Consider the following 17375-nt stretch of genomic DNA (forward strand, 5'->3'; position numbering starts at 1 on the left):
AAAAGGACAGAGCAGGATACACAGTAAAACCCAGTGTTAATGTATCAGTTTCTAACTCTTGACAGGGTCCAAATGGAACCAAATGGACCCCCCATCTGTACACTGTCACAGTTCATAGAAGACCACGGCTCATACCAGTGTCAGCCTGAATTAGAATGAACTCTTCAGTTCAGAAGTGTGTGTGTTCTTCTATTTCACTGCTTAATAATAGAGAACCAGAGGAACCTTTAAGAGAACCTTTTGCAGGACAACAGCATCCCCTACAGACACACACGGAGACGTGCATTACTTCAACACATTTTTTAAATCCATTTACTGTAGGTCAATATTTATTAACACTGAAAATTGTGCCGTCATTACATTAACAACATGTTCATCAATGACAGAAATGTTGGTGCCTTCAAAATGTGTAACAGCTTTTGTAAAGCAATATCAGTTCATAGCAAAGTGAAAATGATTCAACGTCAACTTTTCTCAAATAATTTGGTTGCCTTGTTAAATAATAACTCTCCAAGGTGCAAAACATTATTTAAAAGTACAGTAGAATGTAACCTTTTATCTTTATTTAAATGAATTTACATTCCTTAAAGCTGCAATGTGGAACTTATTCTAATGAATAAAATCACATTTTAACCCGTCTGTATTGTAGCGTATGTCAAAGTTAGATTGGAGCTCTGAACTGCCTGTTGCCTGTACTACTGACAAATTAAATGGAGATACAGTAATAGGTTTCTGCACGACAGCAACATAAATTACAGATTGCAGCTTTAATAATTAACTTTCCTTCCTTTAAACCAGAGCAACGCGTCTTAAAGTAATAATAAGCAAACCAGTGGCTAGACTGTAAACAAATAAAATGTCACCGAGTCTATAGGTATAAAATTCCCACAAATATTGAGATAACAGTTTGTCCAACATGTTTCAACAGGAAGCTCTTGATAACAAACACCAGACAGTTCTCTGTCCGTACGAAACACATAGGATGTGAGGTACAAACAAAGGCACAATGGAGACGTTTAAAAACCCAGGTGATAAACTACACTACCAACATATTACAAACACACACAGTCAGGCAGCATGTTATGTTTTCTATCTACACAGTACAATCCTCCCTGTTCATTTATCCATGTGAAGAAGAGTGTACAAATGTCCATTTGGTTGCATTTGTACAAGTGAAAGGGGGTGTAAGTGATATTTATTTGTACAAATAAGTGTTAAATAGCTCTATATTCCCCTTGCAATCATTGCTATACAGTGTTTGTTCAGTAACAGGATAAAGTGTAACTGGAAGTGATGTGGGGGGGGAAAAAAGAGTCGAACATTTGTATCCCGACCTGAAAATGTATTTCCTGTTTACTAGAGAGCTTGAGAGACACTAGAGACCCCCAGTACCGAACAAACACCAATGAACTAACAGGAGGGGACCAAGTATAGACCCCTGGGGAACCCCGTAGGTAATTTAAGTGTTTAACTGAACAGTGAGGATTGTACTGTGAACCACTATGGCATCTATAGTGGCTTGATTGGTTTGGTCATTGTTGTATGATTGGCTACACAGCGAGTTCATGATCACCATGGATGTTGGCTGTGTGTTCAGGCTGTGTGTTCAGGCTGTGTGTTCAGGCTGTGTGTTCAGGCTGTGTGTTCAGGCTGTGTGTTCAGGCTGTGTGTTCAGGCTGTGTGTTCAGGCTGTGTGTTCAGGCTGTGTGTTCAGGCATGGTATTACAGTCACTGTATGGAGAGTGTGTTCTTATGCTTGTTTTCAAAGGGCACTTTGTGGCTTAACATTCTTTCTTTGGTAAAATTCTTGTCCTCGTGGAGTGTGTGTGTACAGAACTGTGCTTTACAGCAGTGATTCTCAAACATGTTCATATCTAAATGTTTTGTGCCAGCGACGCCCATAAGAAGGGGTCTTATAGGACCCTCCTCGAAAATGTAATGCTGAATCTCAAGGGATTATTCCTACTAAAGAATTTAATTCAAGAGAAGATAATGTGTCGTTATAAATTGTCGAAATTATTCCCCGTTTTCCCACAATATTTTGAATGTAGCCGAAGTACATAAAGGGTTAAAAAACTGTTCCTCATTTTGCTGGGGACCCCCACCAAGGAACCCCCTGGGGGGGTCCGTGGACCCCACTTTGAGAACCACTGCTTTACAGCAGTCCATCTGGAGTGTTAATTTAACACTGAAGAGTGTAAAAAAGGACCCATAAGGGTGATAAACTAACACTCAGCGCTTTGTGGTGTAAAACTTTTGACATATTTGTCCTTCATGGGTTTCTCCACCAATGGCATCTTAAAGAGATGCTTGTTTACAGTTCAGTAACCATGATCCATAACTCAGATGGAATTAACGTCAATTCCTCTTCTTGTTTGCTCTCTTTGCTGTAGAGAGAGAACGCAGTGTTTGACACAGGAACTCACTTTAACCGCCTGTTTCCTCACAGTGTGTTGTTGTTGTTTTTGCAGCTCCAGGCTTTTTTTGGAAGCGAGTCCACTCTCCTCTCTAGCGCCACCTGGAGTTCCCAACGAGGAAGAGAGCGGTGGGGACTGAAGTCAACTCAAAACGCTGACCGTCTGGTCAAATCTGACTTCCAACGCCCTGAAAGATGCTTTAACCACTTTACACCCTGGTGTCCATATTTTGGGCATTATAGGCGAAAACTTTCAAAACATAACTTTTTTTTTCTTTCTCAAAATATAAAAAAATGTATTACGAATTTTGAAAACAGCAAAACGTTGCAGATCTACGAGATGTAGCAGATCTTGTAGACGGGCTATTTTAGCATAAAATAGGGCTAAAGTGGTTAAGGTTAGGAAGAGTCCAAGTCAGCACGCAGGGGTGTGCTCCAACCCCTCTACCTGCCTGGGGGGTGGTGGGGGGGCATGTAGATTCAGGGTTCCAGGGGGTCCTCATCGTCCACAGGACTGGAGCCGTTGGTGGGACTGTTGTGTGTGGAGCCGTAGAACTGTGGAGACCTCTTTGGGTCACCACCGCTGGATGATGACTCAGCTTGCAGAACTTTGGGCAGGTACACCTGTAGACACACCATCTGATCATTATACTACAGCCTTGACAGATACAACTGTCTGGACGATATAAACTCCTCACAAAAAGTTCGGAAACCTAACTTTGGTCCATTATTTCTCCCCTTCCGATCAGTGGCCATTTTCTCCGAATTGTCTCTATATGCTTTCAACTATGCGACCCTGGACTCTGATACATTATAACTCTATGAGAGAATGGCCGCCGATCGGATTAAAATGCAACATACGTGGCCATGGGGTCAGCATTTTATATTTGAAATCTGAACGTTTATGTAGATGTACGGAGAAATGGAGAAAGTGCCAAAACCAGGTTGAAGCTCCGCCATGACTGTCATGATATGACAGTCATGTTTCAGGGCTAAGTGTGTGTATGTTCCAAGCAGTAACACTGCCCCCATGGAAAGATGCCACGTTTGTCCCTTCAGGATAAGGCCTGTGCAACAGGGCGAGTGAAGCTGGTGTTCCTTTACCCAGCAGTGGCAGCATTATTTGGTGTCATTGGACTCTCCAGAATCAGACCTAAAAACATGTTATTTGGTCGGGCTTTAAATTGTGTTCAATGTGACCAAATGGTTGTTGGCAGTTGGAGTGAGAGCAGGGAAATGGAGGTGAGAGACAATGAACACCACCAGACTGATAGAACTACCAACGAGGCTCAACTGGCTTTGAATGGACTGCTGTACTCTAAATGTTAAGAAGACCGGTGAAAAGAACGTTATTACTACTGTACATTACTACTGTACATTACTACTGTACATTACTACTGTACATTACTACTGTACATTACTACTGTACTCTGAATGTGAAGCAGAAGACCAGCCAAAAGAACGTTATTACAACAACAGCTTACCAGGTGGCTGTCTGCAAGTCCATCATTATCCTCCTCCTTCACCTGTAACACAGCATGAGATGAGGAAACAACAGTGTTGATTTCGTCGACTAAAACTATGACGGAAAAATGTTGGTCAAATACCTTTTTTCACTGACGAAAACTAAACAAAAGCTGAAGAAAAACTAAGCTATGATGACTAAAACTAAGACTAAATTATGTTGACAATTTCGTCAACAAATAGAAACTAGACTAAAATGTTAGTGAGGGATCTAGTGGAGAAGAGATCCAGTAGAACTAAAAGACAAGTCATTTTATGTTTGGTTGCGCTCGGGTGTTGCACTCTGAAAAAAGCAGATCTACAAACTCACAACGCGTGAGCTTGTAGATCTGCTATTTTCAGCATGCAACCAAGTGTAAAATCAGCCATTTTGACGCCATCAAGGCACCGCCAAAATACATTTTAGTCGACTAAATCAACAGTAGAATTAGTCAACTAAAACTAGACACAAACAAAAACATTTCAGATGACTAAAATATTACTGAAACTACATTTTATTTTATTTATTTTTGCTGTCAAAATCAGCACTGGGAAACAGCACATATACACATGCACGCATGCACGCGCGCACACACACACACACACACACACACTCACCACATAAGTGAGTGGACTGAGGTACTTGAAGTGTCCAAACAAGGTGTAGCTGAGACCGATGAAGACTGTGATACACAACACCACCAAGGTGAAGAGAGACGTCACAGCCATGAAGCCTGAGAGGTCACACACACACACACACACACACACACACACACACACACACACACACACACACACACACACACACACACACACACACACACACACACACACACACACACACACACACACACACACACACACACACACACACACACACACACACTAGAGGGATTAGAAATACACATCAACATATTGTGTGCAAGGCTATTCATATGCAAGGCATAGCTGGCGGTACCAGGACTCAGGACTCAAACCCAGAACCTTGCGGTCCAAAAGGCGAGTCCGAGCTACCCGGACACTAAACAGTGGGCGGCAGTGGCTCAGGGGTAGAGTGGCCAGTAGAGCGGCCGGATGGAAGCCGTGAGGTTTCCAGTTCGATCCCGGGCTCCTCCAGAGTTAGTGTGGAAGTGTCCTTGAGCAAGACGCTGAATCCCTAATTGCTCCCGATGAGCAGGTTGGTGCCTTGCATGGTTTCCTCCTCCATCGGTGTGTGAATGTAATGCACAATGTGAAGCGCCTTGGATGAAAGCGCTATATAAATGCACCATTTACTAAACGGTCTAATGACGGCATGTCTTCCCTGTGGAACTCTGACATCATGTTGATGATGTCATATATGATGACGTGAGTCTTGCCCATATATAGACGGACAGTGGATCTGAGATTATGAAGTGCAAAACATTTGAAATATATTCCCATATAAATGTACACTGATCCAAACGACAGTTTGCGTCATTAACCACAGACACAACTCTTTTGTGTGTGCGTGTGTGTGTGTGTGTGTGTGTGTGTGTGTGTGTGTGTGTGTGTGTGTGTGTGTGTGTCTCACCTGTCCGGAGCACAGAGAAGAAGTAGAGCCAGATGAGACAGATGATGGGCGCGGCCAGGGCTTGATTGACAGCTCCCAGGTGGACCTGGCGGTCCAGGCGAGCCGGCAGGTAGGCGAAGTACAGGTTGTGTTTATCCACCAGGTGTTTCAACATGAGATATAACAGACCTACACACACACACAGTACAGGTTGTGTTTATCCACCAGGTGTTTCAACATGAGATATAACAGACCTACACACACACACACACACACACACACACACACACACACACACACAGTACAGGTTGTGTTTATCCACCAGGTGTTTCAGCATGAGGTATGTATTATGTACACACCAGGCGGCAAGCATCGTTTTATTTTTAATTGAAGCCATATACAGTAGGAAGTGACAGTTCATATGAATGGCCCCTAGTTTAGCTACAGTATTTCTACTGTATATTATAGTAGGGTATGTTTCTAGGGCTTCTAATGGTTCTACCGAGTGAAGACCCGCCCTCGCTGAGGTTGCAGCCAATAGCAGTTGTTTTCTGTTTTTTTTTCCGGAACCGGTAATTCAAAGATGGCTGATTTGAATTCACCAAAAAAGTGTCTTCAAAACTGTCTGTAGAAACCAATGATGCTCGCTTTGTCCATATTCTTTAACAGTCTATAGTCATAACATATACAGTAGACTTGTTATTTGTTGCAGCTGAACTCAAATCACACAAAATGTGTGGCAGTTTATTTTAATTAATCATAATTCCTTCACATACATTTGTCTTTACAGATCTATATTACTGTAGAACTCATTCATTGTGCAGAATTATTATGTAGAGTGACAGGATATGTCCAAAGTCAATAAATGAAACTAATTCATTTAAACCATTTGTCATTCATCCAAACTCACAAAGGTATTCTATCATTTATGAGGAAGGTGTGTAGGAATAGATTAGAATATAGGATAATACCTTTATAATAAAATACATGCTAATCTTCCTTAATGCTCTCATTATTATGATACACTGCAAAACAAAAACAAAAAAAACTTAAATGTTGAAATATGTGTAATTCACCATGTAGGAAATTATCTTTTCAAATACTAACTAATTACCCACCAGTGTCACTCAAATATGTCATGCCAACACACCCTGCAGTAAGACTGGACTAGAATCACATGCAGTTATGAATCAATGAAAATCTACTACTGTAGCTCACTGTAAAAATAACCATGACTTCAGAATTTTTTTTCTATATTCAGACTTTAATTATGAATGCAGTCACATTAAACATCATAAACACTGTCTCCATATCATTGAGCGACTATACAATATACATTGACAGTTCACTCAAGTTATTTATTTATTCTTTACATTATTTTCTACTGCAGGAAATCAGTACTGTATGTTAATCAGTCATTTTCTTAAGTAGGATTGAAATTTTTAACCACATGTTTGTGTTATTGTTATTTGTAAAATACATGAAAAGAATAGAAAACAAAGTACAGTTTTGGTACATTAGTCTGATACATCATAGTAAGCCTGACCTCGATTAGTTGAATAGTCGACTAATCGATCGAGGGAGTCTGATTCGACTGCCAATCTCTCAGTCAAATCCAATCAAAAGAAATGCATGATTCGACTACCAGTCGACTATAGGCAACATTTGGCCAATCAGATTTGACCATAAACTGAACAGTAGGGGTGATGGTATTGCTAAAGGTCATGCCCTGGCACACATTTAGCTGTACATGAATGAATGTACAGTATGTCTGGTTGTCATGCAACCTGTTAATTATCTTTAATACAGTTTTCAGAAACTGTCAAAGGACTAGATCGCTTGAAGTCCATGTTGGCTTGAAACCCCAAATTGCCACTTTGCAGCTATATTTATAATTATTTTGATAATTTAATGTACACTCTGAACCTCAAATATAATAATAACCATCACTAACTAACAATCATTAACATTACAATTATACACATTACATAACTTTTAGCATTACTATTATTATTGATAATTGACAGTTGATAATAGAAGCATTTATAATTATAATGATTATTCTTTTTAAATATATTTTGTGGGGCTTTTTGGCCTTTAGTTATAGTCACAGTAGAGACAGATAGGAAACAGGGAGAGAGAGATGGGGAGAGACATGCAGCAAAGATCATCGGGATTGGGACTCGAACCCGCGATGTGCTGTCAGGCTACATTGGAGCCTAGGTGCCCGGACCGCTAAGCCAGCGATCCGGGCCATAATTATTGATTATTAAGTAAAAACAGTAGATGTTATTCATAATAACTTAATCATCCCATCATTATGAACATTTTGATGACATCACAGATCAGAGTGTTACTTTAGACACTTGAGTTGATTGTCATCCATAGACCACAACACTATTATATCATCTCTGTCGGGTAGAAACCTCATACTGTACGTCCAAAAGTATTACTTTTTAGGATTCAAATTAAAAAGTATCAAAAGTAGCTTGAAACGCGTCGCGATCTGCTACTTTTGATGTGTTTTTTTAACGCTGTATGATCAAGTAGAGCGTTAATTTACAAAAAAACACAAAGGGTTAAATATAAGAGGTTTCTGCCCGACAGCAACGATATAGATACTATACTACTAGTGATGTTCACCATCAAACAACAACATCATCATGATGTCTAACTATCCACAGTTACTCTGATCTTCCCTGGTAACATCTTCAGAGTATGACTAGTGCTAATGTATGGAAACAGTGTGTCAGTGAAAGTGTGTGTGAAGGTGTGTATGTGTGTGTTAGTATCAGGATCAGAGAATGACAACTTTCCTTCATTCCAGTCCAGCTGGACTCTGATCCTCTGAGGATTCTGCTTCAATGAGAGATCAGTGAATGACCCTGATGAGGAGCGTGCTGCGTATTTACCTTCCTCTAACCATATTCTCCAGCGTTGACCCCCTCCGTCTCCCTTCCTCTGGTGAGACTCTGCTAACACACCCACTACCCAGAGTGTATTGTCTCCAACCTCAACATCCCAGCTGTGAGTCCCTGAGTTAAAGCCCTCAGAACCCAGGACAAAGCCATAGTGGTCAAACCTCTCTGGGTTGTCAGGAAGCTGCTGTCCCTCTCCCCATCTCACACCGGTCAGATCATCAGACAGGACGTAATCTGGATAGGCAGTGTTGGGGTCCAGAATGACAGGAGTGTAGGAGACAATGTCTTTCATCTTGTTCCAGACTCTGAAGGTCAGGTTGCCCAGGTGTTTGGTCACGTCTATCAGTGGTCCCGAGACCGGCTGTGGGTCCTGCAGTGTGAACTGGACTCTTTCCATTGTGGTCTTGTAGTTGTGCAGGAATAAGATGTGTTCAGCTCTCAGCTCCTCCTCTATGGCTCTGATGTTGTTTGAAAGGGTTAATATGTCTCTGTTCAGACCCTCAATCTTCTTCTTCATCATCTGACTCTTCTGCTGCTCTTCATCCCTCAGTGCAGTGATGCTGGCCTCCTCTTCCTCTTGTAGAAAACGATGAATCTTCTTAAACTGTTCCTTCATCTGCTTTTCTGTGTTCTGGGCCTGGACCTTAATGTGTTTTGCTGTTTGGTCACAGTTTGTTTTGACTTCATTAAAGACCTTCAGTTTCTCCTGTAGAGGCTTCAGTGATTTCTGGACTTCCTCCTTGTGATCCAGAGCAGCTTCATCGATGGGTCTGAAACTGTGGTTGGTGTGTTTTTTAGAATCTCGACACACAAGACACACTGGCTGTTGACATTCCAGACAGAACAGTTTGAGTTTCTCAGCATGCAGACTGCAGAGCTCCTCAGACCCTGATGAAGCTCTCTGTTTCTCCTGTATGAAGGCCTCACACACGTTCTTCAGAGCCAGGTTACGGGGTGGATCCATTGAATGTCTCTTCTTACAAACTGGACATTCCTTTATTATCTTCTCTCTCCACCATTCCTGCAGACAAGCTTTACAGAAGCTGTGGCTACATAGAAGAAGAACAGGATCTTTAAAGATGTCATGACACACAGGACAGGAATAATCCTCTTCTGGAAGAGACGACGTGGAAGCCATTTAGTCTCTAAGTGAAGCTACAAACACTCTGCTTAATACAAGAAGTCAGTCAGTAGTGGTAACTCTCTCTCTCCTCTAGAATGTTCCCTGAAGTTTACTTTCACTGTGAATCGTGGTTGTTGTTAAAGTCCATTCAGCTGACAGAGTCAGCAGCAGGTTCCAGTAGTCTGGGTCAGTATTCCCTCCTGTAGCTGTAGAAACACAGTCTGTCCTCCTCACTCGAAGTTGTGTTTGATCTGAAGGTGATTCTTAATGCCGTTTCTCCGTGTGTGTGTGTGTGTGTGTGTGAGCATGTTCCGAGGGGAGTAAGATTAACAACCTCTCTGTTTCCTTTTTTATATCAGATGAGTCTCACAAGGGGCAGAGCCTTAACAACACCATAAAATAGTTGCAAAGTTCAATTATATTCACCCTTTCATCCACTGAGGGCGGAGGCAGCAAGTCACCTGCTGCTGCATGCCCGCTCAACGTGTCTTGTTCAAGGACATTTCTATACGCAGTGCCAGGTAGAGACATATCAAGACATCACAGGCTGACAGGAGAGAGACATGTCATGTGACATGTCTTAAAGAGTTTTGAAGAAAAAAGAAAAAAAGTGCTTTTAAGGATTTGTCCAATCAGTTATACTCCTATTGGTACATTTTTACACTGGAAGTTAAATTAAAACTACAGATTTAGCTGTGAAGGTATGAAATGTGAAATATGGCAAAACTTTAAGTAAGAAGTCAGCAGGAAAGGCCGCCAATAAAATGGCAGGGAACGATGACAAACATGTCAATGTTGGTGAAGCATCTATCAGAACCCTGATGAAAGATAACCTGATCACCAAAGTCCAACCGGTGTGATAGTTAATAAGTAAAATATAGGCGTCCACGAGTACATGCTTTAACTCGTATTATAAGTGATCTCATACAGGGAGATTATGACCTCTGTTCCACTAGCTAATGATTAAATCAAGTTTCATCATGTGACTTCTCACATAAAATAAACTCATTACAGCACCAAACCACAACTGCTGTTGAGTCATTGCCACTGTACCAGTGACCCAGCGCTTTGACGCCATAATGTACTATTAATAAGATATAAAAGATGTCCAAAAGATGCCAATTAATTAACATAAATATTGTTAACCCTAACCTCTGATCTGTGGGTAGTTCCACATCGGTGTTCCAACCACTGGACGAGTTCACAACGTATGGTGCTGAGACATGTTGTGAACTTGTAGATTTGCTCATTTCAGTGCATGACACTGGCGTGCAACTACGTATAAATCAGGTAATTCCAATCACATCCTCTATATACCCAACCTATAAATGCCTAATCTGATTATTTTCCTAGCTGTAAACCTAACTCTAGAATTATGTTTTAACTATAAAACAAGAGGTGGCATGTTGTGGTAGGGATACAGAAATGTATTGACAGCAGCAGGTTTGAGTTTGAGTGAATGTTTGGGAACTTTTTAGCTTGAAATCCAAATGAGAATGTGATGTCTCCCTGGGACCCAAACTAGTGAAAATAACAGATCTACAACGCGTTTGGGGGAATTGTTTGAAAAATATTTTGAAATAATTCAAAACATAATGTGGGGAACAATAATAAAGGCATATTTAATGTACTAGCGACCCATAAAAATGAATCCGCGACCCACAAATGGGTCCTGACCCACTGTTTGGATAACAGTGGTCTAAAGTGTGTGAAAGAAAATGAGAGCTTCCCCACAGAATACAGGTTGTGTTTATCCAGCAGGTGTTTCAACATGAGGTACAACAGACCTGGTATATGTACCATAGACTGTATAAAAGAGATGGACAAAGCCAGACCGCTGGTTTCTACAGACCTAAAATGAAGCCGATTGTTCAGGAATTTGAAATCAGCCATCTCTAATATAAGCCCAAAAGCACGTCGGGAACAGGAACCGGAAAACAACCCCCAAAGAATGCTATTGGTTGGGTAGCTTGTCAATCAAGAGCGGGGGCGGGGAATGAATGCTATTGGTTGTGTAGCTTGTCAATCAAATCATCCCGCCCCTCCTAGAGAATAGCCTACTTTATCGTCAATTTTTAAATAAATGGGACCATAATTTAGCAAAATGCATATCCTGATGATTTAAAGGAGACTTAAAAATAGTGACTGGAAGCATATAGAATTTATGACCATTTTTATTAAGGTACGAAAATCTAGTCTAAAGTTTGTCAAAAAACCCATCCGCTTGCGTTAAAATAAATGCTTTCTGACACCGACAGGGGTAAAACACGTAAAACAGCGCCAAACAGGCCATTCGTATGAACTGTCTCACTTCCGTATTGGCCTCATTGTAAATATGCCAGGCTGGCCCTTTGGTATATGTACACACCAGGCAGCAAGCATCCGTTTTTTAAATTGAGGCCATATAGGAAGTGACAGTTCATATGAATGGCCACTAGTTTAGCCGTTTCGCCCATGATTTTCCCCCCTGCTGGCCGCAGAAGCAATAACTCTCTATTCAAGCGAATGGGTTTTTGGCCGGACTTTACACTTGATTTTATTTCCTTAATAAAAAAACAAAAACAGCAATACAAACAGCAGTAATCCTGGTCTCTATACTGCCTCCCACTAGTCAGCCGGGGCGCCTGATGGAGGGGAAAGGATCTGGTTGGAATAACGTGTTCCTTCCACCTGCGACGTCTAACCAGGGAACCTCCCCCCTGTCAGGTGATAAGAAGTGGCTTGCTAGCTCTCATGCATTCATTGAAGGAGGCATGAGCCAGGCACTAGGCTCTCCCTAGGCTGGCAGAGGGAGTGTAGCGCCCATGATTACTTAGACAATTGGCACTGGGTGAAAAAATGGGTTACAAAAATCGTGGGATAAAAAACAAAAAAATTTTTTTTTGCCGAAAGTTCTCCCCAGAATAGGGATGCTGGGGTTCAAGTGGTTAAAGATAAATGTATTGATATTCAGAGGATTAAACACAATTCACTTATTGTGTATTTTACCTCAAACCTTTTAAATACCGACTCTGCTAACATATAAAATGTCATAACACAGATTTGCTATTTGGTGCAGCTGAACTCAAGTCACACGAAATGTGTGGCAGTTTATTTTAATTAATCATAATTCCTTAACATACAATTTTCTTTACGGATCTATAATGTCATTAGAACTCAATTCATATTGCAGTATTATTTTGTAGAGTGACAAACGGTTTTGATTGAACCCTTTCATGTATTAACTTTTGATACAACCCGTCATTCATCCAAAATCGTCCAGTGATTCTCTAATATATGAGGAAGCTGTGTAGAAATAGATTTGAATATAGTTATGGTAATTTTATATTAACATACATGCCAATCTTCCTTTATGTGCTCATTATGATGATACACTACAACAACAAAAAAACTTTAAATCATTGTAATTCACCATTTAGAAACAAATAATTACCCACCAGTGTTACTCAATTATTTCATGCCAACACACCCTGCAGTAAGACTGGACTATAATCATACATGCAGTTATGAATCATGAAAATCTACTACTGTAGCTCACTGTAAAAACAACCATGACTTCAGATCATGTTTCTATAGTCAGACTTTAACACATTAACTGCCATAAACGTCTTTGGGAATTCAGCTATTGCCTGCCAAAGACGTTTAAAAACGTCCTGAAAAAATAAATAAAAAAAATTAGATTCTCTAATTATTTAGTATTGACACTTTTTCGATATTCCAAACGAATAAGGAGATAACAATTTCCAAAGATTTGCTGCTCCATCCACATCAATGTTAAAATTCAAACGGACAAACAATTCACATTGTTTTTTGGTTTGAAACTACTGGTTTTGAGCTATTTTCAAACATCAAACAACACATGACAACAAGGTCATAATGACCTCGTTGACATTTGTGAAGCCACACCTGAATCTCATCTGGGGATCAATCATACTGGAGAAAAATATTCTGTGGCTATGCGAAAAGGTACCAAAATCGTTCAAAACCCTGGCAGAGGCTACAGACTGTTCTGAAAAAACTCAGTAGCAGTCAATGTGTTAATTATGAATGCAGTCACATTAAACATCATAAAAACTGTCTCCATATCATTGAGTGATTATACAATAAACAGTTAAAGGGATATTTCACTTTCAAATAAAATAAACATAAAAAATAAATATTTTTAAAAAATGAAAAAAGTTATGGCAAAATCACGGCCCCCTAACAAATTAGTAGGACACTCTAATGCATGAGGGGGCCGTGATTTTTCCATTACTTTTTTCATTTCTTTTTAATATATTTTTTAAATGTTTATTTTATTTGAAAGTGAAATATCCCTTTAACAGGACTTTACAGTGAGCATGTAGAACATAGTACAGTTAAAAACAACTACATTTTATTTGAGTGTCTTGTTTTCCCTCCATTTCCATCCTTCTCCTTACCTATCCCTTTGAGTGTCATTTTCTTAAAGGGATAGTTCACCACAAAATGACTTTTTTTCTATTGATTCGTCACCCCATGGAGACTTGAATTCATGGATATTTTTTTGTTTTTGTCTCATTCCTAAGCCAATAATGTCATGACCGGCAGCGGTTCTGGTAGGAGACACAAAGAGTCTCTTATGTGTCTCCTACCGGAACCGCTGCCTACCGGTCCACTGGTCATCAAATTATTGGCTTAGGAATGAGACAAAAACAAAAAAATATCCATGAATTCAAGTCTCCATGGGGTGACTAATCAATAGGAAAAAAATATTTTTTTTGGGTGAAGTATCCCTTTAAGTAGGACCAACATTTTCAACCACAGGTTTGTGTTATTGTTCTTTGTATAATACATGAAAAGAATAGAACACTACAGGGTCTGCATGCTTACTACTAGTAATGTTCCCCTTTAAAGACATCATCATGATGTCTAATTATCCAAAGTTACACTGATCTTCCGTGGTAACATCTTCAGAGGTTGAGTCTGACCAGTGTTAATGAATGGAAAGAGTGTGTCAGTGAACGTGTGTGTGAAGGTGTGTATGTGTGTGTTAGTATCAGGATCAGAGAATGACACCTTTCCTTCATTCCAGTCCAGCTGGACTCTGATCCTCTGAAGATTCTGCTTCAATGAGAGATCAGTGGCTGCCCCTGGTCTGGAGCCTGCTGTGTATTTACCTCCCTGCAGCCCTATTCTCCAGTGATGACCTCCTCTGTCTCCCTTCCTCTGGTAAGGCTCTTCTAACACACCCAGTCGCCATTGGGTATTGTCTCCAACCTCAACATCCCAGCTGTGAGTCCCCGAGTCAAAGCCCTCAGAACCCAGGATGAGGCCATACTGGTCAAACCTCTCTGGGTTGTCAGGAAGCTGCTGCATTTTTCCATGTCTCACACTGGTCAGATCATCAGACAGGGTATATGCTAGATTGGCAGTGTTGGGGTCCAGAATGAAAGGAGTGTAGGAGACAATGTCCTTCATCTTGTTCCAGACTCTGAAGGTCAGGTTGCCCAGGTGTTTGGCCACGTCTATCAGTGCTCCTGAGACCAGCTGAGGGTCCTGCAGTGTGAACTGGACTCTTTCCATTGTGGTCTTGTAGTTCTGCAGGAATGAGATGTGTTCAGCACTCAGCTCCTCCTTTATGGCTCTGATGTTGTTTGAAAGGGTTGACATGTCTCTGTTCAGACCCTCAATCTTCTCCTTCATCATCTGACTCTTCTGCTGCTCTTCATCCCTCAGTGCAGTGATGCGAGCCTCCTCTTCCTCTTGTAGAAACTGATGAAGCTTCTTAAACTGTTCCTTAATCTGCCTCTCTGTAAGCCGGGCCTGGTCCTTAATGTGTCCTGCTATTTGGTCACAGTTTGGCTTAACTTTATTAAACACCTTCAGTTTGTCTCGTAAAGGCTTCAGTGATTTCCGGACTTCCTCCATGTAATCCAGAGCAGCTTCATCGCTGGGTCTGAAACTGTGGTCGGTGTGTGTTTTAGAATCTTGACACACACCACACACTGGCTGTTGACATTCCAGACAGAACAGTTTGAGTTTCTCAGCATGCAGACTGCAGAGATCCTCAGACCCTGATGAAGCTCTCCGTCTCTCCTGTATGAAGGCCTCACACAGGTTCTTCAGAGCCAGGTTATGGGGTGGGTGGCCTGTTGAATGTATTTCCTTACAAACTGGACATTGCTTTATTCCCTTCTGTCTCCACCATTGCAGCAGACAAGCTTTACAAAAGCTGTGGCTACATGACAGTATAACTGGATCTTTAAAAATGTCACAACACACAGGACAGGACAAATCCAAAAGAGACGACTTGTAAGCCATTTAGTCTCCGAGTGAAGCTACAAACACTTCCTTCTCTAGAATGTTCCCTGAAGTTTACTTTCACTGTGAATCGTGGTTGTTGTTAAAGTCCATTCAGCTGACAGAGTCAGCAGCAGGTTCTAGTGGTCTGGGTCAGTATTCCCTCCTGTAGCTGATGTGGAAAGACAGTCTGTCCTCCTCACTGGAAGTTGTGTTTGATCTGAAGGTGAATCGTACTGTCCGTCTCTCTCTATGTGTGTGAGGATGTTGGCAGCGAGGGGAGTAAGATTAACAACCTCTGTTTCCGGTTTTATGTCAGATGAGTCTGGCAAGGGGCGGAGCCTTGACAACCCCATAAAATAGTTATATTCACCCTTTTATTCACTGAGGGCGGCGGCAGCAATGCAAGACACCTGCTGCTGCATGCCCGGTCAGAAGGGGGAGTGGGTTTGGTGTCTTGTTCGAGGACATTTCTAAACGCAGAGTCAGGTTCAGTGTCTTGTTCAAGGACATTTCTAAGCGCAGTGTCTTTAAGAGAGTTTTTTTGAGGATATCAAGACATCACAGGAAGACAGTCATGAGACATCTAAGGATTTGAGTTTATGACAGTTATGTAGTGTTGGTGGACATGGTGACGTGGTCCTCTTACAAAGGTTTCCGTACAAGAAACCACGGCAGTGGAAGAGACTTTAAAGACAAGTTAAATATAGGCATCCACGAGTACATGCTTGAACACATACTATAAGTGGTCTCATACATGGAGATTCTGACCTCTGTCCCAGTAGCTAATAATGAAATCAAGTTTCTTCATGTGACTTCACATTACAGCACCAAACCACAACTGCCTTTTCAGATAGAGATGGATATACATGAAGTACTGATAGAAGAGAGGAGACATGCCCTATATGAGTTAAATTAAGTACTGATAGAAGAGAGGAGACATGCCCTATATGAGTTAAAAACCCAAGAGGCTTTATATATTACTTACAACTTTATATGTCATAGTTTGTGTCATTGGAATACTAGTTAGTGGAAGTATTTTTTATTTTACCTCATATAACAGCAGGACTGGATAAGGCATATCATTTATTCTGTCTTGCTAAGTGTATATATTGGTCCAGGTACCCTCCTTTTTTGAGGATTCAGTCAGATGCGCATGAGTGTATTTATTACGTAATGATTTAATGTTTGCTTTAGTACCCCTATATTGGAACAGACTCTGATCAGATGTGCTTCCCTGTATTCAAGGACTGGTTGGAAGTTGTTTGCATGTACAAGGACAGTGGAAGCTCTCTTACCTACGGACACTATAAATGAGACACTTACGTTGCCCGCTGCATACATCGCGGATGAAGGCTTGACGCCTCAACGCATACGTACGTTGTTCCGTCTGCTCTGCAGTGTACCATGCCAACTTAGATAAAAGTGCCTTAAAGGACAGTTCCATAACTTCCATAATCAGTAATATTGAAACGAGTTGGAGTCGTGCTCGCAACCTTTATTTACTGTACCAGTGACCCAGACAAGCACTTTGATGCCAATTTGACAGATTATGAAAATAAAAAATACATATTACATAATAGCAATACGTTTGCATCACTGTTGCGAAGATATCATTTT

At 40.9% G+C, this 17375-nt stretch overlaps 2 protein-coding genes across 3 annotated transcripts in view; both read right to left on the bottom strand.

Moving 5' to 3' along the window:
* Window positions 1-2805: 2805 nt before the first annotated feature.
* The window catches only part of LOC308103701 (CSC1-like protein 1), a 44156-nt gene continuing 29586 nt past the window's right edge, over window positions 2806-17375 (bottom strand). For both annotated transcript variants that reach the window (XM_080453825.1, XM_080453824.1), the window contains exons 20-23: window positions 5472-5639; window positions 4538-4653; window positions 3901-3942; window positions 2806-3040 (exon numbers count right to left, since the gene is read on the bottom strand). In XM_080453825.1, coding sequence (XP_080309951.1) covers window positions 2897-3040; window positions 3901-3942; window positions 4538-4653; window positions 5472-5639 — 470 coding nt within the window. In that variant the 3' untranslated portion in view covers window positions 2806-2896. The remainder of the gene's footprint in view (window positions 3041-3900; window positions 3943-4537; window positions 4654-5471; window positions 5640-17375) is intronic.
* Window positions 8121-15776, bottom strand: LOC308103882 (uncharacterized protein; the record flags this gene model as incomplete). The annotated part of the gene is made up of 2 exons (XM_080454091.1): window positions 8121-9509; window positions 14403-15776. 2 exons carry the CDS (start codon window positions 15774-15776, stop codon window positions 8121-8123), a joined length of 2763 nt encoding a protein of 920 aa, XP_080310217.1.

This window comes from Gymnoscopelus braueri, assembly GCF_963280865.1.
Source record: "Gymnoscopelus braueri genome assembly, chromosome: 16".
Taxonomy (NCBI): Eukaryota; Metazoa; Chordata; class Actinopteri; order Myctophiformes; family Myctophidae; genus Gymnoscopelus; species Gymnoscopelus braueri.